Source organism: Rhinoraja longicauda, chromosome 10 (genome assembly GCF_053455715.1).
Source record: "Rhinoraja longicauda isolate Sanriku21f chromosome 10, sRhiLon1.1, whole genome shotgun sequence".
Taxonomy (NCBI): domain Eukaryota; kingdom Metazoa; phylum Chordata; class Chondrichthyes; order Rajiformes; family Arhynchobatidae; genus Rhinoraja; species Rhinoraja longicauda.
The window spans coordinates 14946384-14960071 of NC_135962.1; the positions used below are offsets into that span (position 1 = coordinate 14946384).

The window sequence follows — 13688 nt, forward strand, 5'->3', positions numbered from 1 at the left end:
TAGGCGGTGCCCGGGCCTCCGGACCAAGACTGTCCGGAGCTAAAATATCGGAAACCTGGAGTGTCGGGGCCTACAGCGCCCGGGCCTACAGCCTCCGGGCCTACAGCCTCCGGGCCTACAGCCTCCGGGTCGACAGCGCCCCCCCCCCGAGCCTAATACGGGGCAAGGGCAGTCGCGTAAAGGACAAACCAATTTAGCCACAATACGGGATGTCCCTGCTGTCCCGGGACAGTTGGCAATCCTAGGCTCGACCCAAAACATCACCTATTCCTTCACTCCAGAGATGCTACCTGTCCGTTGAGTGTTTGTGTTCAATGTGTTTTCTCCCCTGGAAATCTAATAATAATCAAAGCCACTTTTTATGATACTTTTCAAGAAATCTGAGTGCCTGTTTCAAGCTGGATTCATTTATTATTAATTCGCTGCACTATTCCATTTGATCATACCATTCCAAAACGTCAGATTATTTACATTCTAATTTCTTTGATCATGCAAAAAAATTCTTTGTTTATTATAATTTTAGGATTCATAAAAATGTTTGCATCAGTGGTTCTTGCAATACTTTGGAAATGTTAATGAGGCAAGTAAACAATTTGCTGACTTGGGGGTTTGAAATGCTTTATCCTCATTTTGATTTTACACCCTTTTGACCCTAAAGAGATGGTGGCTTTATTTTCCTATCGTAGCTGAATTAGCTTATTTCAGCTCAGGAATGAGGTACAGATGGAAACACCAATTATACTACAGATACACAAATGGAATAAAATCACCCAGAGCTCCTAGTTCCAAAAGTTGGCTTTAGTTGGAGAGTTTATATTGGGCAAAAACGTACTGACTTGGCTTTAAGCCATCTTTTCCCCACTAGTCTATCAACATTCACTATCAGAACAGTGATCACGGTTGACTTATGACATAGATTCTGAGGCAGTGTAATCACAGCATGGAAATTTCAGTGTTCTACATTAGCAAAAGAATGACACAAAGTGCTGGAATAACTCAGCAGTTCGGGGTGCATCCCTGGAGAACATGGATAGATGACTTCAAGATTCGTCGAGACCCTTCTTCAGAGGGTATTGACCCTTCTTCATCTGAAAAAGGATCTTGACCTGAAAAGTCACATATCCATGTTCTCCAAGGATGCTACCTGACCTGCTGAGTTACTCCAGCATTTTATGTCATTTTGTGTATTGACTAACATCTGCAGTTCTTTATTTCCACATTAGCAAGGTAGCTTGTTTGAATAGAATAATAGGATGCATTGGATGTTAAATGTTTCACCTCAGCACTTCTGTGCTATTCAGACTAAAATATATGATTTTCAAACTTCAAAAACCTCTTCTTCATGGATGAGCATTGAAAAAAGAATTGATTTCTGGGAGAAGTGTCAAAGACCATTCCAAATCAAAAGATTCTTGCTGTCTTCTTGCAAGTCTCACTGACATACATATTTGGATGAGTACAGTGCTTCTGTAAATTAGACTACAAAACTGACAGAAAGAAAGTTTTGACTTTGAAGCCGTTGCCATGGTCAAATTAATTTACATTATCCAGGAGAAATTCTCACTGTTTTGTAAAGGAAGGAACTGCAGATGCCAATTTACACCAGCGATAGATACAAAATGCTGGAGTAACTCAGCGGGTCAGACAGCATTTTCAGAGAGAAGGAATGGGTGACATTTCGGGTCGAGACCCAAAACATCACCCATTCCTTCTCTCCACAGATGCTGAGTTCCTCCAGAACTTTGTGTTTTGCTCAAGATTCCAGCAATTGCAGTTTCTTGTGTCTTCATCCAAATCTCAACAGGCTTAGAAACAAAAAACTGTAGATGTTGGTTTACAACACAAAAACACAAAGTGCTAGAATAATTCAATGGAATAAGCAGCATCTCTGGAGAACATGGAGAAGTGAAGTTTCAGGTCAGGACCCTTCTTCAGACTGTGTGTAGTGGGATGGGGAGAGAAGATAACTGGAAGAGAGTAGGAACAGGACAAGAGTTGATAGTGCAGATGACAAAGGCCAGAGAGAAAAGGATTGAAAAGTTGTGAATTGAATCATCAGTCTTAATAGATTTGAGTGAGCAGATTACAGAATCTACGAGGTATCTCTTGTATCGGAAAGAACTGCAGATGCTGGTTTAAATCGAAGATAGACACAAAATGCTGGAGTATCTCAGCGGTTCAGTCAGGCAGGAGAGAGGAATGGGCGACGTTTCATGTTGAGACCATTCTTCAGAGGTATGTCTTGTCATGAACATAGTTGGAATATGCCTGATATATATGAATATATATATATATATTTTTCCATTTCTTTTGACCTCCTAATAAAACAACTCAAAATCCTATAAACTGGAAAGTGGAAGACGCCATATACCAGAGGGTTAAAATTCAAGTAACTCACACCGCAATATGAATCCAGAATGATTGCAATCTTGAATGTAGTCCCATACTTATGGATTTTACTATGATTTTGCTACAGGAATTTTAACCTCGGATTTAACATGGAGCAACAGTGGACGCCAGTTAAGGCTTTTAATTAAAGTTTAAAAAAAAAATTGTTATCTTGCTTCTGCATACTATACTATCTATGTTCCTTCTTAAATTATGGATCCAGCCCACACAACTCAATTGGTAAATAAATCGACTTGTATTTTTCAAATGAAGTAGTTTTCAAGTGTAGCCACATAGTAACATTGGAAACTTTGTAGGCAATATGTTGGGGTGGGAGCTGCTTTACGTCCTCGTGGTCCACCCTGGGTAGTTCTACGGAACTGGCAAAATTTGCAGCAAAGCGTCAACTACGGTACTCTGAAGCACCAATTGCCACTTTTGATTGTTGTAGTTGACATACGAAAGAAGAAGACAAATGACACTGAAAGGAAGCATGCAGGTACAGCAGGCAGTGAAGAAAGCCAATGGAATGTTGGCCTTCATAACAAGAGGAGTTGAGTATAGGAGCAAAGAGGTCCTTCTGCAGTTGTACAGGGCCCTAGTGAGACCGCACCTGGAATACTGTGTGCAGTTTTGGTCTCCAAATTTGAGGAAGGATATTCTTGCTATTGAGGGCGTGCAGCGTAGGTTTACTAGGTTAATTCCCGGAATGGCGGGACTATCATATGTTGAAAGACTGGAGCGACTAGGCTTGTATATACTGGAATTTAGAAGGATGAGAGGAGATCTTATCGAAACGTATAAGATTATTAAGGGGTTGGACACGTTAAGAGGCAGGAAACATGTTCCCAATGTTGGGGGAGTCCAGAACAAGGGGCCACAGTTTAAGAATAAGGGGTAGGCCATTTAGAACTGAGATGAGGAAAAACTTTTTCAGTCAGAGAGTTGTGAATCTGTGGAATTCTGCCTCAGAAGGCAGTGGAGGCCAATTCTCTGAATGCATTCAAGAGAGAGCTGGATAGAGCTCTTAATGATAGCGGAGTCAGGGGGTATGGGGAGAAGGCAGGAACGGGGTACTGATTGAGAATGATCAGCCATGATCACATTGAATGGCGGTGCTGGCTCGAAGGGCCGAATGGCCTCCTCCTGCACCTATTGTCTATTGTCTATAATATGTAGACAGCCAGCTCCCACAATCAGTAAAATGACAATGAGAACAAATTGTAGCACGTTAGAGAAATGCCGAATGAAGGATAAATCTTGAACAGAGCACCAGAGACACCTCCTCTCCTCTTCTATAAACTACCACAATGGCTTCTTTCATTATCACTTGAAAGGGGAAATGGAACTTCAGTTTAATCCATGACCCAAAAGATGGCATCTCCAATAGTACAATATAATTTAAAATGGCACTTTATTGGATTTGCACAAATCTTGGATTTTCTGTTTAGGTTTTTGGACTTCAATGCAGGACGTTGTGAGAGTATTGTCAACTGAGGCACACCATGCAGTTGAATGATCAACTCGAAATACCCACCTTAGCATTGTCCTTCATGTCCTTGCTTCAATAATGATTTACTGATTTCCATGTACTGCATTAACTTCTTTGATCATTTCAAACTTCTTTAAACATTTTATCTAGATCAATCCTAAAACATTGAAAGCGAAACCAAGACTAATCTATGCATCTGATCTCATTCTTAACTTTTGCAGTCTAGTTTCATGCGGATAAATCTGATTCAAAGCATCTCCAACATCAACATATGGCTCCCTAGGCAAGCTTTGCGGAACCAGATTGAAACCCAATGAAAATCATTTAAAATTTCCATTAAAATTATCCATTGATGAATGATTAACCCGCACTTGAAGTGGCCATAAAATGCCAATTTCTAGCTTTGACATTTATGTAATTGTAGTACTTCATTATAAAGCTGATTGTTGTACTAAAACAGTCTATGACAAAATGATACTGTTTATACATTTTTCTAGTTTGTGCTGGGAAGTAGAAATAATCTCAAACCTCTTAGTGTCCAATGAACGTCCATCACTAGAAGCACTGCGTGGTATGGCTGAGTTGCGTTCTTGTGGCTGGGCCCTGCTACCCGATGCAGATATCATCCTGTTTGCAGGTTGGCTTTGTGCCTGCGATTGTTGCTGAACTGTACTATGGGATGGTGGAATGCCTCGTTGCCACTTATTGCTATTTCTGAATGGCAATTTAAACTCGTATGGAATCCCTTCATTATTTACTTTATATTCCATTACGGGCATGCGGTACATCTCAGAACAGCCCCTAAAAAACACAAGGAAAATTATTTTGAAATATTTAACTTCATCATGAACATATAATTACCATGGAAAACAGACCAAACAAGGGCATAATTCCATCACCAATCTCAGTACATTGTTGGTCGTAAACCATTATTGCCAGACATTATTACTGAACTTTCCCCAACAATTGGCTAATTTGCCTCCTTTCTTTTTCTCTTGATCAGAAAGGCAAACCATAACACCTCATCCTCAGCCCCACCACTCCATATCTAGTACTAATCCAAGTCCAGAGCCCTTGACCTTTTCTAGATTCTTCAAGGATTTCTACCCACCCTCTATCAGACTCGGATCTCCCTTGAATCAAACTCGTGATCATGCTAACTTTCCTCTTCAAAAATATTGACTCTTGAAGCTTTCAGCTGTCATCATTCTGAACTGCTCTTTTTCTCACCAGGATTTTTTAACTTGCTCATTGCAAGCTATATTGTTGTCAACCTTTCCCATTTAACCTCATAAAATGAAGTTTCTGCTCTCCTCCACAGCCTGGATTCTACCTCAATAAACATCACAAAATTTTTTTTATCTAGTGGGAATGACCCAGGTGCATGTTACCACCTTTAATACTCAACTTCATTTTGGTCCATTCAATGTCTCTCTTCTCTACCACTAAGTATCACTCCACCCTATTCTACTCAAGCCAGAATATTCCAACCAATCTCTTTGCTTCTTGCCTCTCATCTCCTCCTGGATCCACTGCCAATTCATTCCATGCCCTTTATTCTACATTTCATTCTTTATGGGCCACAAATGTAATAAAGCCTAATCCATTTTAGAACCCATACATAGATTTGTAAATAGTTCAGCGTGCTTTAAGAGTCTTATCTACTGACTGACAATCATGGTTCCCACACACTTGAGTGGAATCTAGCAAAGCTTCTCCGCCCGATCTCTTGAACTACCAAGATATTTACACTGTCAGATGGCTTGTCCAGTTTCCAAATATCCTACCTATCATTAAGAAAAATGAATTATTTCTTGGATTCCACCTTCAATTTGTTGCCTATGGCCTCTTCCACAGCACAAGACCTTACAACTTCTGCTGCCCATCAGCAGTGCTTTCTTGTAAACTGCGAGTTTTTTCTTGCATTCCATGCTTTTGTAAATTTCTTTTTTAAGCCCATAACTAGCAATCATATACGTACTTTTGATAAGTGAAGTAATTGAAAGCTTCTAACAAAACAACTTCCGTTTTGCTTCTGCAACACATTACCTTCAAGTTTCCAAAAGATTGCAATTTTTAAGCCAATATTTTTTGGTATTATGTGAAGAGTAGCAGCACACATTAGTTAGGTACTGTGTAACACAGACAAAGTGTATCAGTATTTACTGAAAACCAACAGCAGCTCCCTCTCTCGTCTCTGATTTGGTTTGGTTGACAGCTCATCACCCAGTATCCTGGTGATGAAGCATTTTATTTTGTCCCTTCAGCTTGCACAATTTATTTTCCATGAAAAGCAAGAATGCCATGGACTTAGATACAGTCCATGTTTGGAATTCGTGACTCAAGAAGTTAATAAATTAATTCTAAGAAATGGCTTAAATATTATTATTAGTGCCATATTTGCATCCTGCCTGTGGGTACGTTTAATTCTTCAGCCTGAAGCCGGAAATGGATTTAGAATCATACTGTTGTGATGTCCTAAATAGGGGGAATTCAATCAATCATTAGAAAATGCCACTAGGCAGTAACGTTATCTTTTGTGAAGTGTACATTTCATAAAGCAAAGCTTTAAAGAAGAAAATTAGCCATGCCATCAATTCGTCTGTTATTTATACTGTATCCTAATTCAATAGAATGTGTAGGACAGGTGAGAGACAGAAGCAATTTTATATTCCTGCTGATGTGAAATCTTTCCATCTCATCACGCATCACATCAGCACAATGGTTCAGCGCATTTAAAAAAAGAGGAATATAAAACGTGTTAAAGCAGCACAATCAGAACGAGCATGTAAGTGGATGCATCATCTGAAAGATTCACAGCAAGTTCTTGCACAATCCCACGCTCATTTTGCATTCAAAAGCAGAACCGGTGGCTGCTGCAAGCTTTAATCAATTCCTGGTTGTCTAATCCATTTTAAAACCCATACATAGAGATTTGTAAATAGTTCAGCATGATTTAAGAGTCTTATCTACTGAATGATTATCGTGGTTTCCTGTGAAAAATTCTGGCAACAGTGAATAGTCAGAAAAAATATTAATTACAGTAAATATGTTAAAGACATTTTGAACTAATACCCAGTAACTGTTAATGCAATGTTTTTAAGTTTCATTCCAGACCAAAGTGGTCTACATTGATTAAATCAGGCAAACTACTTTTATTACAGTAATACAGTACATCCATAGGAATGGGAGGATCAAGGATTTTTACTCCAGGTGAAGAAAAAGATGGAACTGACATGATTAATAATTAGTTTAACAATGGAGCTCCAACAAAGGAAATAAGGCTAACCCTGTTATTTACCACCTCCATATTTAGCCTCTGGTACTTTAAATCATACCCAATATCCATGCACTGAAGGGCAGAGATCACAGATATATTTGGGCACAAGAGATACATATGGCTCCCAGGCACCAATACAATGGTAATAATGTTGCATGAGTGTATGAAGCTCTCATTATAAATAATCTTTTTAATCGATTCTCTCTCTCAAGTCACTTTTCAAGCTTACACAAAGATTTGGCTGCTCAATGCCACCTCTGAGTATACTTGGTTCATGGTCAATAGTGAAAAAAAAAGAAGCTTGACAGTGAACAGGTTAATTCAGATAAGTGTGAGCAGTTGCATTTTGGCGAGTCAAACCAGGACAGGGCCTTCCCTGTGAACGATAGGACACTGGGGAGTTTCGTGGAGCAGAATGATCTGGGAGTACAAGCACACCATTCCTATAGGTGGTGTTACAGATAGATAGGGTGGTAAAGGCATCTTTTGGACATTGGGCTTAATTGGTTAGGGAACTGTGTATCGAAATTGGGACGTTGTTCAAAATGTTAGTGAGGACACACATGAGTATCGTGTCCAGTTTTGGTCATCATAATATAGGAAAGATTAAAGCAGAAGGAGTAGAGAAGATTTACGAGCATGTTGCTAGGACTCGAGGGCCTGAGCTACAGGGAGAGGTTGGGCAGCCTAGGATTTTATGCTTTGGAGAATAGGAAGCTGAGATATTTGTAGAGGTGTATAAAACCACGAGGAGAATAGATCTGGTGAATGTATAGAGTCTTTTTTTACCCAGAGAGGGAAAATCAAGAACTAGAGAGCATAGTTTAATGTGAGCAGGTAACGATACAGTAGGATCCCGAGGGGCAACATTTTCACAGTTGTCAAAGGAAATAATTGAGCCAAGTACTATAACAACATTTAAAAGACATTTCGACAGATACATGGATAGGGAAGTTTTAGACAGATATGGGCCAACACAAGCAAATGGGACCAGCTTGCATAGGACGGTCTTGGTTGTCATGAGCGAGTTGGGCTGAAGGGCCTGTTTCCGTGCTGTATGATTATGACTGTTCTGCGATTATTCACACGATTTGCCGCAGAGTCAGTGAAAAATATTAGCATTGTTGCTTAGACAATCTCAGCGGAAGGACTGGGGATTAAATGCACCTGTTAACTGTGAATTGCATAATGACTGCCACCACCCACACGCTTTTCATGGAGACTGAGAGACTTTCAATGCACAACAGAAATATTTTAAAAAGACATGTGGCAGTTGATTTGGGCTTTTGATGAGGAGAGAGCTTAAATGAGCCATGAGACCCATTTGGTGCGTGGTGTACACTGCAGGCAATGATGGACTGCAGTCAAAGTTTGGACGCAGGTGTTGCACTGAGAGGCAAGTAGAGTGAATTGGCAGTGTAGAGATGTTCTCCTGTAGCGTGCTGTAAATGGCAATATGAGCTTCTGACTGGAATGATCTGGACGATGAGGAATTAAATGGCCCACTGAAAACAGCATTATTTTGCAGACAGCTTCAGAGGTGGGACTGGGGTCTAAAAGCACTTGTTAATTGTGAATTGCACAATGACTGACATCACCCAAGTACTCTTCACACGCCTGACGCCTGCGAAATGAGAAGTTTCATTAAGCAAGGATGTGCTGCAAAACACAAGCCTGAATTTTTAGTTTTAACAATTCCACACAGTCATGTTGAAACTTAAACTGACATTATATTTTATAATGTTAACTTTGCATTTTTGATCCTGAATGAGGTTTTCATTCATTGACAACTGACCAGTCATATTTATTTGCAGTCGCATTATAGTAACATTATAGCATTGGAGTAGATAAGATGATGGTGGGCAGGAGACCTCGAAACAATAAAAATGTGGGCAACAATGGATGACATAAATGTGAAGATATGAATGGCATGGTCAACTTAATTGCCATTTACTGAACAAGCTGAAAGTTGATCAATTTGCCTTGTTTATTTTTAAATAATTCCTGCTTTTGGCAAAGAATACCAGCCAGAAAAGCACCCCAGCTGAATTGAAAATAAAAACTCAAAAATTCAAGCTCTGGCTGTAAGCCACCAATTGGATTTTTGCAAAAATGTTAGTCTTCAATGCAATCCATGCATTTGAATTTCAAGGTCGAGGTGCAAAGAACATCGTTTGAAGGACAAAAATACTACAATACTTGATCAGAACCAATTGCTTGAGGCAGAAGAGTGGGAAGAAATGTACTCTAAGGTCACATTGTACAGCAGGATGAAGGGTTCATCCATCTGTGAATTGCAGCACTGCTTCCACATCTTTGAAATGCAAGTCTTGGTTTGCGGCCAACATATAAAGGAACTGAAGTAGGGGATTATTCCACATGACTGCTTCACAAATATCCTCAAAGGCAAAAAGATTTTAAGATGAGTTCACTCTGTGACTTTGGTTCTCAGTAAACAAGTCCCCAACCTGTTTGGGATCATTGCAATACCATGCTACATTATCAGCCAGGTGGACTTCATGGCCCTGGGCATGTGATCATAAGGATATTATCAAGTCATCCTGTTAATATCTCGATCACAGATCATCCAAAGTAATGGAAACAAAGAAAATGCAGGTAGCTTGGCAGGAGTAGAGTTCAAGTTAATAGCTTTAACAGAAATCTATTTCAATCGATGTGTGTTAATTACCAGGTCGCCCAGATCAGGTCAACATCACAGAAATTATGATACTACTCCTTTCGCTAAATTTTAGGCAAAAATTCATACCAATTTTTATTCATCTTTTGGAATGCAGGCATTTCGACAAACTCAGCATGAGGAGGAGCTACTAATGGTCATACAGCTTTAATTTGCTAAAAATGAAACAAAATCAATCACAGTATCACCAAGAGTAGTCTAACCTCCAACTTCACAATGGAACCCTGCCTTTTCACTTAGCTTCCGATGAAAACTTCAGGTACAATTTTAAAAAGATAGAATCAGCCAATTTGATGGAAATCTTCAGGTATCATGTGCTCCAGGGAACAAGTGTGCTGGGGAGAACAGTGCTAAAAGATGTACTACTGCTGGTCGCGGTGCCAGGAACATAGTTGAGGCCTCATGCCTCAGCTGATGCTCCCGTAGGAAAATAACAGTTAATGTGATCTCATGGCAATGTGCAATGGCTGCTTGTGCCTGTCAATGCTGAGATGCAGGATTCAGAGCTGTATCCTGTCCAGAACGGTGAGCGTGGATCTTTGCTTGGAACTAGCAGCAGCTGCCTCATGCGTTGGCATACTGCCCAGATCCTAGTCTATCTCATTACTACAGTTCAATGTGATGGAAGCCGCTGTCATCCCTCTTTGCTTGTACACATAACTCTCTCGAACCAAGAGATTTCTCCATGGTAACAAGCTCTATGGTGGGCATTGGCTATTCATGGAGAAATCTCCAGGTTGTGGAAAGTCAAGCAAAAACAACTCCCATCACATCTTGGTGCTGACGTCCACAATTCTCAGCCTGGCCTGCCCAACACCAACCCTCTCAGGCAGCCCCTGCAGAATGCCTCAGTAGTTCACACCATACCGAGCCCTGCAGTGATAGATATTGCAGCGCTGTTGCCGTGGTATACCAGAAGCCAGGAGTTTTGTTAGAAGCTCACTGCATAGTACCTAGCAAAGCCAGATTGTGCTACTCCACAGAAGCATTCTGCAGAGGTTGCCTGTGAAGGTTGGTTGCATTACTGAATATTTTCCCACCAACTATAAAGTACTTGAACCAACCCACACAATCTTAACTACCTCGACAATGGGCATGAAGGACCACCTCTTACACTACCAGGGGTTTGTTTTATTCTTCAAAATGTGCATTGTACTGGGTTTTTTTTCTTCTTTGCTGTCTTTTTAAAATATTTTTCATCTTTTTGCATAAATAGTTTATGTACAATTTAGGTATCATATCATATCATATATCTACAGCCGGAAACAGGCCTTTTCGGCCCTCCAAGTCCGTGCCGCCCAGTGATCCCCGTACATTAACACTATCCTTTATGTCTATTTATGTTTTTGTGTGTGTTCTGCATTAGTGTGGCTGTAATGTTGCTGCAAACAAGACTGCCTTCGTACATTGTGTACATGACAACAAATTCAACTTTCGACACATGAACACTTTGTTCATTCTATCAAAACCCCTCATTCTATCAACACTCCAATAAATCATCTTCAACCTTCCCTGCTCGAAGGAAAGCAATCTAGGATTTTGCAGAGAATCAGATACTCTAATTCCTAATAACATTCCTGGAGTACTCCATTGCACCCTCTCAAAGCCTGACCATCATAGTCGGGATCAAACCCGGGAAGACATAAATAATGTGCCGCAAATAGCAGGGGACCGGGGGTCAAATGACATGGAGGAACTGAGTGAAATCCAGGTTAGTCGGGAAGTGGTGTTAGGTAAATTGAATGGATTAAAGGCCGATAAATCCCCTGGGCCAGATAGGCTGCATCCCAGAGTGCTTAAGGAGGTAGCCCCAGAAATAGTGGATGCATTAGTGATAATTTTTCAAAACTCTTTAGATTCTGGAGTAGTTCCTGAGGATTGGAGGGTAGCTAATGTAACCCCACTTTTCAAAAAGGGAGGGAGAGAGAAAACAGGGAATTACAGACCAGTTAGTCTAACATCGGTAGTGGGGAAAATGCTAGAGTCAGTTATTAAAGATGGGATAGCAGCACATTTGGAAAGTGGTGAAATCATTGGACAAAGTCAGCATGGATTTATGAAAGGTAAATCATGTCTGACGAATCTTATAGAATTTTTCGAGGATGTAACTAGTAGAGTGGATAAGGGAGAACCAGTGGATGTGTTATATCTGGACTTCCAGAAGGCTTTCGACAAGGTCCCACATAAGAGATTAGTATGCAAACTTAAAGCACACGGTATTGTGGGTTCAGTATTGATGTGGATAGAGAACTGGCTGGCAGACAGGAAGCAAAGAGTAGGAATAAACGGGTCCTTTTCAGAATGGCAGGCAGTGACTAGTGGGGTACAGCAAGGCTCAGTGCTGGGACCCCAGCCATTTACAATACATATTAATGATTTGGACGAGGGAATTGAATGCAACATCTCCAAGTTTGCGGATGACACGAAGCTGGGGGCCAGTGTTAGCTGTGAGGAGGATGCTAGGAGGCTGCAACGTGACTTGGATAGGTTAGGTGAGTGGGCAAATGCATGGCAGATGCAGTATAATGTGGATAAATGTGAGGTTATCCACTTTGGTGGCAAGAACAGGAAAGCAGACTATTACCTGAATGGTGGCCGATTAGGAGAAGGGGAGATGCAACGAGACCTGGGTGTCGTGGTACACCAGTCATTGAAAGTAGGCATGCAGGTGCAGCAGGCAGTGAAGAAAGCGAATGGTATGTTGGCATTCATAGCGAGGGGATTTGAGTATAGGAGCAGGGAGGTTCTGCTGCAGTTGTACAGGGCATTGGTGAGACCACACCTGGAGTATTGCGTACGGTTTTGGTCTCCTAATCTGAAGAAAGACATTCTTGCCATAGAGGAAGTACAGAGAAGGTTCACCAGATTGATTCCTGGGATGGCAGGACTTTCATATGAAGAAAGACTGGATAGACTCGGCTTGTACTCGCTGGAATTTAGAAGATTGAGGGGGGATCTTATAGAAACTTACAAAATTCTTAAGGGGTTGGGCAGGCTAGATGCAGGAAGATTGTTCCCGATGTTGGGGAAGTCCAGAACAAGGGGGTCACAGTTTAAGGATAAGGGGGAAGTCTTTTAGGACCGAGATGAGAAAGTTTTTTTTCACACAGAGAGTGGTGAATCTGTGGAATTCTCTGCCACAGAAGGTAGTTGAGGCCAGTTCATTGGCTATATTTAAGTGGGAGTTAGATGTGGCCCTTGTGGCTAAAGGGATCAGGGGGTATGGAGAGAAGGCAGGTACGGGATACTGAGTTGGATGATCAGCCATGATCATATTGAATGGCGGTGCAGGCTCGAAGGGCCGAATGGCCTACTCCTGTACCTATTTTCTATGTTTCTATGTTTCTATGTCTCCGGCTTTGCAAGCGCTGTAAGGCAGCAACAACTACTGCGCTTATTATTCAGATGAATAATTCATTTCTATAGCTTCCATGGTTTCTGAGTGAACAAAAGTCATTCCTTTGGCAAGCAAATTGATCTAGCTATAACTTGGGCATGTCCCTGTTAATAAGTGCATCTGTACAGGTAGCATTTAAGAGATTCCAGTTTGAAAATTTTCAGGACTTTGTACCTTTCTCAACTGGAAAGCAGAACAATGTGGGAGCTGTTGTCCGAAGAAGACAAACTAATTTCTCAACTTTTCAGACATGGGCAAATCAACTGATGATGCAGGTGGCATGTTTTCAGCATCGGATTAAATTAAAGGGTAGCAATCCTTCTGCTTCCAAGGCATAAACCATTCAGAGAGTCATACAACATCTGGCCCATCATGTTACGGCTAATCGTCATCATGTACCCATCTATACTAATCCCATATACTTCCATACAGT

The 13688-nt window shown here is 40.9% G+C and overlaps 1 protein-coding gene across 9 annotated transcripts in view; it reads right to left on the bottom strand.

The window, feature by feature from the left end:
• sipa1l1 (signal-induced proliferation-associated 1 like 1) overlaps positions 1-13688 on the bottom strand; it is a 296284-nt gene that overhangs the window by 57615 nt on the left and 224981 nt on the right. For all 9 annotated transcript variants that reach the window (XM_078406241.1, XM_078406248.1, XM_078406247.1 and 6 more), the window contains one exon: positions 4409-4681. In XM_078406241.1, the coding sequence (XP_078262367.1) occupies positions 4409-4681 (273 nt within the window). The remainder of the gene's footprint in view (positions 1-4408; positions 4682-13688) is intronic.